Raw genomic sequence first — 13,746 nt, forward strand, 5'->3', positions numbered from 1 at the left:
CTTGATAGATCGAGGACAATCCTTTACCGCGTGAGCAGCCAGGCCAGGTCTTCAATATTGTCACCATGACTGAATTTAAAATTGAAGCAAGAGATCGTCAATTCTATGGGTTCCCAGGTAAAGTATTAGTCCTACATTTATGTTATTTTATTATGTATTTTAATCTTAGTACCATATTGTAGGCTAGTAATAGTACCATTAATTGTGCTACGCGATTTCAAGTATGATATATGCCATACTAATATAGAATATCAATTGTCAATTGTTTACTGTTTTGCAAATGAAAATAGATGATAAATTGTGCTGAGTTACATTCAACTGTTCCTGTTTGGTGGTGTTACATATTATGTTCTATCTAGACTTTTCATTGGTGTTTGTCTGATAATGCTAGGTATTTGCTCTAGTCGACATATTCCAGTCATGTTTGTCTGGTCAGTCTAAGAGTCGATGCCGTGAGTCTGTACATCAGTGTGTAGCCAAAAGGAAGTTAGTAGTGGACAAGGACATTGGAAGCTTCCTGATGGTGATTTAACAGCTAATCTCAGAGCTCCAAGAGTGAATGTAGAGGGTCAGCGATATCTTTTTCTGGTAGTCCTGCGTCCTTCATACTTGAAGATTATTACAGGCGCCATATATATGTTGTCATCAGGGGCAGATCCAGGAATGCCGGAAAAGGGGGGGGGGGGGAGGGGGGGGGCAAAATGAAATATTTCTGGTGCCACTTCCAGGTTAAATCAGCTGACAAGCAAAAAAAAAAAAAAATGGCTTCAGTGCAATTTTTTCCGTTTTTCGTGACACTTCCAGGTTTCATCAGCTGACAAGCAAAAAATAAGGCTTCAGTGCAATGGACTGGTGCCACTCTACAATCAGCTGACAAAGATTGTTTCTTACAAAGATTAGAAGGAAGGCACATGTGCCACCTTTTATTCTTTTGTTTTTTGTTTTCTTTCATTATTTTATGGTCATGGTGCCAGTATACAAAGAACAGAGACAATATACTTTGCTTGTTATGAAGAATGAATGGAGTCTTATTGTTCACTGCAAAGAGTTACAAAGTTATGCTGAAGTGTAGAAAAGAGCTAAAAAGTACATCTTAATAAACTACATAAGTTGATGGTTCAAAATATGAAAGTCCTCAAAATACATTGCATAGCAAAGAGAAGTGTAGACTCTTTCTGCTTTCCAGCACTTTCAGTTATGTATGATATTAAAAGATTAATGACCTTAAGCCAACTAATGTATAGTGAAGGAGGATTATGATGACCTGAACACACTGTCCTGGCAACCTTTCACCTTGGAAATTCATACTTGTCATCATAGGTTAACTTTAATCCTATAGAGAACTTGTGATGTGCACCTTAAATTTCTGTTCATTTCATTATTTCTTTTTTGTATTTGTAAATTTGATTTGCAGGTGATGAGGAGAAATGGAAAGGTCCATTCTTCTTCATCGTAGGAGCTGACCCCCAGATGGGTATGCTGGACACCATGGATAAGAAGAAACCCGTGGGCTGGGAGAGGGAGATCCAGTTGGTCCGAAAGGCCATAGAGGCTGTGAATGCCATGAGACCGCGACCAAAGTTCTTCTTGATGTGTGGAGACCTCGTTCAAAACGTGCCAGGTTTGCATTGGCTCTTGATGATTCGTGTTGTGAAAACGCTAGCTGTTTATTGGGCATCTGTCTGCATACACTGAAGTGTCGCAAGTGAAATCTCAGCAATACACTCCATTGTGTATCAACAGAAAATTTAGCACAGGAAAAATGATATACGAGTATACAGAACCTGTAAACATATCCTGTACTGATGACTGCTAGTCAGCAGTACCCATGTATGTGGAAATGCTCTCTGTTATGTGTGTGTGTAATTACACATTGTACTACAAGATATGAGTCCTTCCTACTTTTTAGGCCGCACATAGCCACAGAAGCTTACATAGGGCCCAAAGTAATTGTGTTCAAGATTTCTCCAGGATATGCATCGGACTGTAGTCCAGTAAACTGCTGGCTGTGTGTGACAATGCTTATGATATTTAAGCAGGGTGGATTTCATCAGTGGTGTTTAGACAGAAGTCATCCACAGAAATCAAGACTTCTTCTTGGCTGTTTGTGATGTAGTCAGTGAAGAGAATGGTTGTATGTGTACCTGTTTGATTTTTTTTCTCTTTTTTTCTTTCAGGTCACATTGCTCATAGTCATGACACTCATTATTTATTTGAAATGATGTTTGCTTTAGATCATAGCAGTTTGTTAATGCTCAATTATATATCTCATATTGTATTTCTTTTACCTCATTTTGTGTCAAAGGTGAAGAAGGGCGAGAGGGACAGGAGAAGGACTTCATTGCAGAATTCTCCAAGCTGGATTCAGAGATTCCCCTTGTGCTTGTCAGCGGTAACCATGACGTCGGGAGGATACCGGATAGAGAGTCCATTAAGGTCTTCACCGACAAGTGAGTCCACACCATTGCCTATTACTTGTGAGATCTATTGTCATGTCATATTGATCCCTCCCATGTTCCATTTTTGCTGAGGAGGAAAAATTTAACCACATGTTACTCCTTTTTCAGTACTAGACATTTTTCAGTGCTAGACATTAGGCATTAGATGAGTCAACCTGGACTTCTGTCCCATGTTGATGTGTGAGTGAATTACTCAGGGTAGCTTAGCCATGTCAGGACCCAGTCACAAGACATTAAAAGTTAGTTGTTTTTAAGCTTTTTGAAAGACTCTTGTCATGCTTCACATATCTACCAGTTGCATGAATAGGTAAACTAGAATGATTTTTAAATCTGTATTCATCAATGAGAGACCGCTTTAAGGACCAATATACCTGGTATTGTGTTCTTGGTGAAACTTATTCAGTACTGGTGAATGTTACCACTTGATAATAAGACCAATCTATGAAGTTATTGACACTATCTTGTAGGTCAAAGGTTTCAGATTCTAACTTGCCGGAATCATTTTGACCCCTGTTTCCCTATAGATTTGGTGATGACTACTTTGGGTTCTGGGCCGGCGGCGTGAGATTCCTGGTCCTCAACTCTCAGCTCTATGACAACGACTCCAAGGCAAAAGATGTGAGGGAAGAACATGATGCCTGGCTGGAGAACCAACTTAAAGGTATGTATCACTCATTACAGAGGACTTAACTAGTCTAAGCCTTGCATAAAGAGGCAAGAGAAAGGCTGGCACAGTGTTAACAACACAAAATACCAAATAAATAGCTCTTACTTACATTTTAGGCACCGACATTTTGAAAATAGTCTGAAATGCATGTCTTCAACACATTGTAATTTCACCAGAATCAGAATTGCTAGTTCTTACTGCAGGGAAGCAATTGAATCGTGTGTTGCAACTCATGGAAACCACATGTTCCTACCAAGTAGCCTGTATGTCCACAACTTCAACACACTGAAGGATATCATTCATGGACATGTCTAAATGTTCCTCATGTGCCATCTGTACTACATGAGAGAATTGTGTTCTTGTTTTCTCCTCTTCTCTCCATGTAATAATAAAATGCTACCCCCCCCCCCTCCCCCCTTGCAGCTATGAAAGAATCTGGCTGCCTTCATGGCATCGTGTGCCAACACATCCCCTGGTTCTTGGAGACAGCCCACGAGGACAAGCTGTACTTCAACATCGAGCGAGACTTCCGCTTGGCCATGCTGGACAAATTCGACGATGCAGGTGTGTTGATTTGTGTTGTCGTCTTTACTCTTGAAAATAATTATTCTCTGCAATTATATTGATTGTGTGCATTGAAACTCACTGCAACGTCATATTCTTATGATGTTTAAAGGTGGGTTTACTATGAGTAACAAGTTTCATTATCATGACATGCCAATTTACAAGAATATCGTTTCTGTCTCATATATGGATAATGAAACCATTGTTGTGACTCTGCATGCATGTTAGACACAGAAACAAATATTTGTGTGATAGATAGAAAGCCACATCCTGTAGATTGATGACCTTTGACCTAAACTGGAACTTGATATTTGTCCAACGAAGGTTGTGTTTACAGACTACTCTGCCATGTTGATTAGGCAACCAGTTGTTTTTGTGCAGATGGAACTTCGGACTGAAACGTGCCATAGCATTGCATGTTGAAACAGATTGTGTGTGCATTGGGTATGTGTGTGTGAGTTGGGGGGGGGGGGAGGGGGCAAAAAGTTACGGGCTAATGATATCAATCACTAAGACTATCACAACTTTGCCAAGTTAAAATATTTACCATGTGCAAATGTATGCATTTAGATTTAAATTGCATATTGTTTTGTGACCAGAAATTTTGGACAAGAAGGCTGGTCTGGCTGTGGTGTTAATCTGAATCAAAGGAACACCAAACAATATGGGAAAACAAAGATGTACCCCATAGATCGATATATGTAAGGGTTTATATATTCCAAGTGTTTGTGTGTATGTGAGTGTGCATTTGTGTGCACATGTACGAGTGTAAAAATAGAAGAAAATACTAATCTGTGACCGAGATTTTGACCTTGTTTGTATTTTTTTTTTCACAGGAGTGAAAGCAGTCTTCTCGGGACACTACCACCAGAATGCGGGAGGGGTGTACAAGGGAGTGGAACAGATCGTCACTTCCTCCATGGGCTGGCAGCAGAGGGAGGATGACAAACCTGGCATCCGGGTCGTCAAGGTGACGGAGGAAGGCATCTTCCATCAGTATTACGAGATGGATCACATTCCCAGCACTGTGGAGGTTTGAAGAGGATGGAGTTCAGGGAAGACTCATTATAAACAAAAACAAAAAAGCACAAAATGTAGAGAGTGGTGAGAGAGTGATGAGAGAGAGAGAGAAATATAGTGAGAGAAATATATGTAGAGAGAGAGAAGAGAGGGGGAAGGGGGAGAGAGACAAAATTAGTGAAACAAAAAGAATGATAATGAGAAAGAAGGAAGACAGATTAAGAGAGATAGCTGAGGAGAGCAGGAGAGAAAGAGAGAGAGAGAGAGAGAAAAGATAGACAAATATATGACAACAAACCAAGAGCTTTCTTTAAGTGTATCCATGTAGTATGTAGCAGTTTATGGCCTCTGGAACGCATTAGAGGCAGCATGACTTTTCACGGTCAGTGCTTGAGGCTGCCTCATTTGTGCTGGTAATGCAAATACCTCATGACTTGCCTCATATTTTTTCATTGTCTATTTCTACTGTGAAAGCTGCTATTTTCGCAAGGGTTTAATTTTCATTAAATTCGCAAATCAGTGTTGGACTGCAAATTTAACAAGAGGCAAAAATATCACCACCTGATGCACTGTGGAGTGAGGGGACACTTGTTAGTGCACTTACAATAGCCTTGGTGTAAAATTACAAAATGAACACCTCGTTAAAATGTCTGCAACCTCCTCATTTGCGAGAATATCTGTACACGAAGATAACAGCTTTTATGGTACTTCAAGGCAGACTTGGGGTTATTACCTCTTGGTAAACTTTCTTAGCTACTACGCTATATGTGTAGCAGAGGTTTTTAACCCATTGGCTTTTGTGTTTTCACTGCAAATTAAACAGAATCTTGAAGGGAAAGGGTGAAACTGCTCCTCTAAAGTGTGATGGCATCCTTTTTTTTTTTTCTTCCAGCAATTACAGTATCCTCAAATTTTTGGTGGATGAATGTCATAAAATGTGAGTGGCGAGAGGTTAACAATACAATGAATTATTAGCCATATTAGTGAGACTGAAATAATTTTTCCTCTTCCCTGGTTTTCTTCTAGCATATTCTATTTGTCAGAAGTGAATCATTTTACACTTTATGTACAGCTTCTGCAGGGTAATTTGTTAGGTGAGGGGTTTTTGTGATACATTATTTCTGTGATATTATGATGAATATGTTAACGCTTCAGGTTTTTGTGATGCTTTTAACTTATCTGAAGCATGTTAACAGATAGATTGTGGGCATCTCTACTTTTGTCCTGTTCATAATCAAATTGTATTACATTTGCTCTTTTATATATTTGTACAAGTGGACAAATGAAATAAACTGAAAAAATGGAGAAAATCGGGCCAAACTGTACACTTTTGGACACTGTTACTCCGACTAGAATACTCTAGTATGATGTCAAAGTTTATTTTTGTTGAAATGAATATCCTAAATATGCCTCTTAGTCTAGAGCTTTGTTTGTATCTTAATTGAAATGTAGCAAAGTGTTTAGGGGAAATAATAGATTTAGGGGGCACCATAGTATAGTAGTGTATGAGGTTCTGTATGATGATATATATATATATATATATATATATGAGCAGAAAAATTGGGTTCAAATCCTGCTGTGTTCATTCTTGAACGAGACATTTTACCAACAATGTTCCACATGACTCAGGTGTATAAACAGCCTGCCCCCACTTCTAATTATTTAAGGTATGCATATTATGTTTATTCCCTCTCTTTGAAAGCATCCCCATCTCGGGTGAGCTGTCATTCCAATCCCCTGTCTCAAGACAGACACCCCACCCCACCTCAGGTAAATCATTATTACAATACCTTAGGAAAGATTTTCTTGTGTGTTCAAAGTGGAGTCTCAAAACTCATAAGAAACGAAGCAAGTTCACAAGCATAGTTTACTCTGTTAAATTCACATTGTTTTGTTTATACGATTTCTATCACTGAAGAAAGTGAGATGTACATGTATATTATGTTATTCTTATTGTCGAAAAACGGAAATGAATTTGAATTCAAATTGAACTGAAGCAAAAATGAAAGTCTCATGACACAAATGTTTGATCAATTTCTATGATTTCCAAGATATTTCATATACCTCCTCTTAAATTCATCCAAAGAGTCCAAAGAGAAAGAGAGAAAAAAAAAATACCTCCTTTATGAAAGAAATCTGCTGGTGAAAAGTCAAATATAGACCTGTGTTTAACTATTCTTGGACCAGATTTTGAAGTACTCCTTTACTGGAGATTTAAGGAACACGCATGCAGTCCCCCGACCCCGGAGTGGAGGGGCCGGGATAAACAGGTACCTGGCAATGATGGGGGTAATGATCACTGTGGGACCCTCGGGGAGAATAGTGGTATTGCTGAAGAGTATACCCTTGGTAGATAAGGCCGTATTAATGTATGATATTGCTATTAAATGAAACTAGTAATGAATCAATATATTTCTGGCATAACTGCTGCAGTGACAATAACCATCATCTATGCGTATATTTGTGCTTTCCTTCTGCTACTCCTTCTTTTTCAACTTCCACTACGAGTATTTTTTCTCCTTCTGTCACTCCTATAACTTCAACTACCTCTACCACCATTACCTCAACCAAATGAGTATCATATTACTTCTGTATTGGTAGTAATGATTATTCCAATTGAGATGATGATGATGAAAATGATTACATGTATAATCTAATTTTTGTCATCACCATAATTATTACATCTATGTCCCATTTGATATCTTAATATCAGTGTTTCCTTTCATTTGGAATCAGCTAAAATTGACAAGCAAGTCTTTCAACATAGAGTGTGTTATGCAGTTTACATAAAAAACGGTGATATACTGTAGGCTTCTTTTTTTATACAAAGAGATGCCCTATAGTTATACCAATGTCTCTGTTACCTCCCTGTCCAAGTCCTCTTCCCCTTTCCAGCTTGTCAGTTTGCTTTTCTCTTTTCCTGTTTGTGAGTTATATTTTCAGTTACTTCAAAAGAGATATCTACGTCCGTTCACTAAGCTTTATGTGAGTGTTTTAGAATAGTAGTATATTCAATAGAATTAAAAGATATTGTAAATGAGCTTGCTTTTATCTCTACACTGTATATTTTTCTCATATTGCGAGATGATTTATGATTATGCAATAAAAGTTACATTTGATAAAACTGACCAATTGTAAATAATTATGTATTATGATTGAATGAAGGATCAAATAAGAAAATAAGAAGGACCACGTACAGGCAATGCACCAAGGCATGCACCCACCCACCCACACACACACACACACACACACACACACACACACACACACACATACACACGCACACACACACACACACACACACAAAATGACGTCATCATCCGGGCAATTTTGGATCCATACGATTTGCTCCATTGCACGCTCACTGAGAGCCCGGCATACTGCGCGTATATACACTTGTGTTTTGCAGTGTATGTATGCGATAGCGCGCTACCTAGCGTAAAGCGCTAAGTGAGCACTCTCGCGATCTCACATTCTCTATTGTTTCTAAATAAATAAAACATGAAAGGACAAGGATCTCTTTCAGGCGTTATATAAAACAAATAATAAATGTTTTTCATTCGCGTAATGGACAGAATATTTCATTCGGTGAAAGATGAAATGTTTGATCCATTCAACTCGGCTGCGCCTCGTTGAATGGATCATTTCATCTTTCACCTCATGAAATATTCTGTCCATTGCACTCATAAACATTCATTATTTGTATAATATATATATCATATGAATATGCATTTAATGCTCGAGAAAGAAATACACAACCAGCATAACACTTGTTGTTATTGATACATTTACTTGGTACATGTGCCCAAGAGTACAATTCAATGCAAACAATAGATATCTCTTTAAACCGGAAACTTTCAAAATCTGATTTTTCTACCGTAAAATCGACACCTCAAATATAATTCTATGATATACTTATTTGTTCTTGGCTGAAAGAAGAAAAAACAGCAACAATAAACAAAATGCATACATGCAAGAGAGAAAAAAGGCAACATCATTCATTGACCATATAGGTGGCTTACACTGATAACTCACAGAAGCAATACCAGTATATGGGTCCAAGATTAAATTTGAATTAATTTCTCATGGTCTTCGCTAATGAGTTCTTGTAACACAAAATTTTGTGAGCCATTACACCAGTTTCATCGTATTTTGTTCGAAGATTTCCATTTCATCGAGACAGATAACCCGCAGAAATGCTTCATACACATCTCGATTATGCCAGGTTCCTCCTCTTTCCGCATCATTCCTAGATTATTGTTGGAACGTCTTCACAAAGACTAGTGCTAAAAGCACAACTCTGCTGAAGAGATGTACGGTTAACTTCTAAAACACGAGTACATGATTGAATTCAATCACGAGCGTATGAAAGGTCCAGACAGTGCTGTGAATTAATAAGTGGAAAATAAAACTTGAAACTTGAATAAGATACCAAATGTCTTCCACGAGTGGCAATGGGACCGCATGTTGAAAGAGCATGTCACTTCATCGTCAAAACTTTTGTGTTGACATGCATGCAGCAGGATTTTGATGCCAAAGTTATTGCCCATTAGCTTTTCACAGATTTGCAGTGTGTAGTGCTGTCGGCTATTATCAGCCGTCTTTCTACTCTCTGCTCTAGTGGTGGAGTTGGTTGAATAGGACTACAGTGCATCAGATTTCAGGTAGCCCATTGACAAACGTGAGGTCAAAGTTCATCGGTCATCATCACCTTACGTGACCACAACATTTTTTGACATTTGACATAGCAACACATTTATGTCACACGAAGGCTGTCTATCTATCAGTGTACGATCACAGTAATTTTATGAGTTGTACCTGGTTATTCAATCGACAAAGTTAGTAGGCATAATTATTGTGTCTACTGATATCAACAGTGAGTGAGTGTTTCTTGAAGAAGCTAACTAAACAAAATCTGCGAAATATGGCTGATCAAATCAAAGTATGGTAAATCAAAATAGCTAAAAAATGCAGTTGATATCTTCGTTTGTATTTTTATCTGTTTCAAATTGGCAAATTTGTGTATATATATCTCATATCATCTTTGCAAAACATGTCTGATGAATAAACCATATCATGTAACGATCGTAGTTTGATCAATTCAGGATCCGAAAGCAGAAATAAATGTAATAGTTTATTTCTACCGTTGACTCTTAAGAACACCAAATGTTTTGCCGAAACGGTGAAATGCTAAATATAAGTAATCTGTCACTCTAAACGCTATTTTGAGCTAGATTAATGCTTTAAGACGAAAATAGAACCCTTTGCTGCATAAAAGTACTTTAATTTCGGATTTACTTTGCCACTCGGGTCTATCAATGTCATGATATATACCGAGAAAACTGAGCTGGAATGCAAACCAGCATATTATATTCGGTGAAAAGAACTCTTCACTGGCAATAAAAAATGCAAATATGTTTTACCCATTTTGAAAACATGCTATACGACTTAGAATGTACCTGGAGTTTGAAAGACATAAGAAGGAAATGAAACAGAAAATGTGTCCAGCATCAATACAAAACAAAATATTGTACATAAGTAATGTATAATTGGAATGTAGGTATTCCGACCTTTGAGGTGTTTTCTTCGACCATAATATTGTACTCTTCACATTATGATAAACGCTCTTGTAGATTACAGACTCACATTTCTAGGGCATTTCTTTCATTTTGTGTGTGTGTGTTCTAAATCACCTTAATCCCAGCAAAATTCAATGAATCTTAAAGTGAGCTACACACGTGTAGAATATCGATTTGACATCAAATTTTGTTGTCACATTTTCATTGGAACAATACTGTCTCTTTCATAACCATTATGTATTTCCTCATAAATTCAAACACAAGTTAATATCAGTAGCATGTAAAAAAAAGGAAACTGACGCTCTGGCATTTCTTTTTGTTTGTTTTGTTTCTTTTTGGCAAGATTACAAGATTCCATGATATTTCTTGCTATATATTAACACCTACATGCTTCCATGGCTAATTACCTTGAAGTCTATGTACCATGCTCAAGAGAGCATCTTGAATATTCCATAATTTCAGTTTATAATGATTACACCATTGCCTTTTAGATTCAGTCATAAATTGCTTCGAATAACGTGCCTTAGATTGGTTTAGTACTGACAACAAAGCTCTTTTTTTCCTTTGATGCGATGCTTGTCTTATAAAAGTTCTTTTTAAATAAACAAAAACAAAAACTACGGAATAATTAAGCAAGAATGTAAACTTTCAAATTTAGTAAAAGTGCTTTCATCGTTCAGTTGAACCACTCTTCACACTCAAAAAGTGCGCATGCGCACACTTTCTCGTCAAAGTAGCGAAATAATACACCATTGATTGTTGTGAGTAGTCATAGAAGAAAAAAAAGAACAAAATCACAAGGAAAGTCTCGTTACAACAAATGTACACAATTCTACACCTCCTTTTTAACCGCTCGCAGCGTGCAGATAGAGCATCTTTAAAATCAAAACCAATATTCAAGAAGAGTTAGTTGTTTAAACGCGTTCTTTGTATAAACAGCAGTTTACACATAACCAGAGTAAAAACAAAATGAAAATTGCACTGAGTGCCCTTCAAACAGCTATACATCACCTTCTCAGCCAAAATACTAAACCGTGTCTAAGTAATGTAACCTAGGAACCATGGCAAATCGAACAATCTTACTACTTAAGAAATGGAGTACAGTGCATGTAAGACACAAATATTGGCTTTTGCGATGACATGTAAATAATTCAACAAAATAAATGACCGTAATAAAAAAAATGAATCGTTTAAATGAATTATGCAGTGTAGATATTTTGTAAATATGTCGCTGTCGCTGTAAAACTTCCCACGCCTTTTTGATATACTCTTAGCGCACGAAAAGTGTATCCGGTGCAATGCCACAAGAGTGACATGCAAGTTCTCCACCATAGCACGATGTGATTATTGGCGTAACTTCACCGAATACAAATAGAGAAGAAAGGAATAATGCAAACGCGTATTGGGGTGTACGCTGTTGATATTGAGAGATAATATTTCAATCAAAGTTAAACGTTCTTGAAATAAAGATAGAGATTTGATATAATGTCTCACAACAACTGATAGTATACTGCGTTAAGGCACACCGTTCTGAAATCCACATTTTCGACGATAGAGCTACATCTATATGAACTATCAATCTCTGTACACGTGGATTCAGGATATTTTTAGCTAAAATTGTCTACAAAGGCATGTTTGTGATTTAAGAAACAAGAGAATCACACAGATATTATATTTGAAATATTGTTCAACACAGGTAGAGAAAGATATATACACAATGTCCTCTACTACAGTTCAGAATACAACATCGGCACACTGAGTTTTATCAAACTGCTATAACCAAACTATGACGTCAGGACCTTCATAAGGTGCTACGCAGCCATCGATTACGATTCCAAACTTATCGTCAGAGTGTGGAATCGCTTCCGACTATTATGATTAGCAGTGAATCGCAAAGTATAGTTTGCAGGGTTCATGTTTGCGAATTTATGCACCGTGACAATTTTACGCGTCACAGTTGAGGTCTAGTACAAGGATTCCGGCCCAATCTTCCACTTGCCGCATGGAAACACTGTTTAAAGAACGACAATGATTATGAATTTTGTTTATAACAAGCTCCAAGAATTGCAATTTTGCTCGTAACGTCCGCTTGCATTGACAATGTGAATCAGAGAAGGAATGGGAGTACTAAAACGTGTACCCACAGCTTGACAATGTTGGTGCGAAAATGTTGATGCCGTTTCGTTCGTGATATATGCTTTACCGTGTACACAAAATCGTATTCTAAATATCACTGAGAAAGTGTTTTCGCAGATGATTGTGATGACACACCCGTGGGTAAAACAGTTTTCTTCGTGATTTAATCTGAAACAGCTTGGTAATTTGATCTGAATTCAGCTGAAGTTAGCAGCTATATACCATTGGATCAATGATTATGCTGTTCCATTTAAGGCAATTGGCATACCACTCTGACCATGCTGATTTTTAAACTTTTACGTTGAAACAATGAAATTATGGACATATTAATTTGATCTCTTTAATTTGAGGTTTAGTGTTCAATTGGTGAACTCTTAATCAAAGAATTCTCTCTATCATCCTAGAAATGATGATGACTTTGGTGCTTGGGAATCTCTTCCGAGTTGAATGAACTCTATCACCATTCAGTGACAGAGAGCAGCATTCCATGGTCGCAGACGTGACGAAGTTTGAAAACCTCAGACTCTCTTGTCATGATGGTTTGGACGAAAATTTCGAGACTTAACTCTCAAGTATTAAAAATAAAGAAGAGTACTTCAAGCCCGGTGTAGAATATGTAATTTGTGCTAATTTGTTACGTAGATTGAAAAGTAAACTGACGTCATGGATGTATTACTCATGGGAAGGAACAATTTCAAATCGCTTTCCACACGGTCTGACTTAAAGAAAACACACACACATATGCAAACAATATCAATTCAGAGAATTAGATCCATGAAAAAGTGGTATGGATTGACGCAGTTTTGAGAGAAAAAAAATGATGAAACCTCTTAAATCAACATTTACCCTTTGTATCCAAAAGTTGGCTAATTTGAATCTTGATTAACGGAACAGGATATTTGTTGCGCAAAAGTGTGCGCGTATGATCTGGTACGCTACAATCTCCTTGCAGCAAATTGATTGAAACACTGGGGTGAGATCTGCTATAGCAGACACAGTTATATGAAGATCAGCAGTCGTTGTTTTAAAAGGCGTTCTCTTTCACCCGCGCATCAGGGAAGTTGGCGGGACAGGGTCGGAGTACGGTGCCCAAGCGACCACCCCCGCTGCCTGGATTCAGTTGCTTCCGACATCCACACACCTCACATCACCAATGAGACCAAAGTATAAAAAAATGTAAACTCCTGAAGGCTCTTATAGATCTATTTACACTCACACAGCTCCGATATTGCACAAAGTCAAGACAAGCCCAGAGAAATCGACAGAGATAGGTACAGGGTATAGTAGGCAGTGAAAAAATTGGGGTTAAATATCATCTTTT

The 13,746-nt window shown here is 37.6% G+C and overlaps 1 protein-coding gene across 1 annotated transcript; it reads left to right on the plus strand.

Annotated features, from left to right (window-relative positions):
* LOC140231013 (serine/threonine-protein phosphatase CPPED1-like) lies at window positions 1–4,894 on the plus strand. The gene is made up of 6 exons (XM_072311170.1): window positions 1–117; window positions 1,415–1,621; window positions 2,306–2,450; window positions 2,984–3,120; window positions 3,550–3,690; window positions 4,527–4,894. Exons 1-6 carry the CDS (start codon window positions 66–68, stop codon window positions 4,727–4,729), a joined length of 885 nt encoding a protein of 294 aa, XP_072167271.1. The 5' UTR covers window positions 1–65; the 3' UTR covers window positions 4,730–4,894.
* Window positions 4,895–13,746: the final 8,852 nt, after the last annotated feature.

Source organism: Diadema setosum, chromosome 1 (assembly GCF_964275005.1).
Source record: "Diadema setosum chromosome 1, eeDiaSeto1, whole genome shotgun sequence".
Lineage (NCBI taxonomy): Eukaryota > Metazoa > Echinodermata > Echinoidea > Diadematoida > Diadematidae > Diadema > Diadema setosum.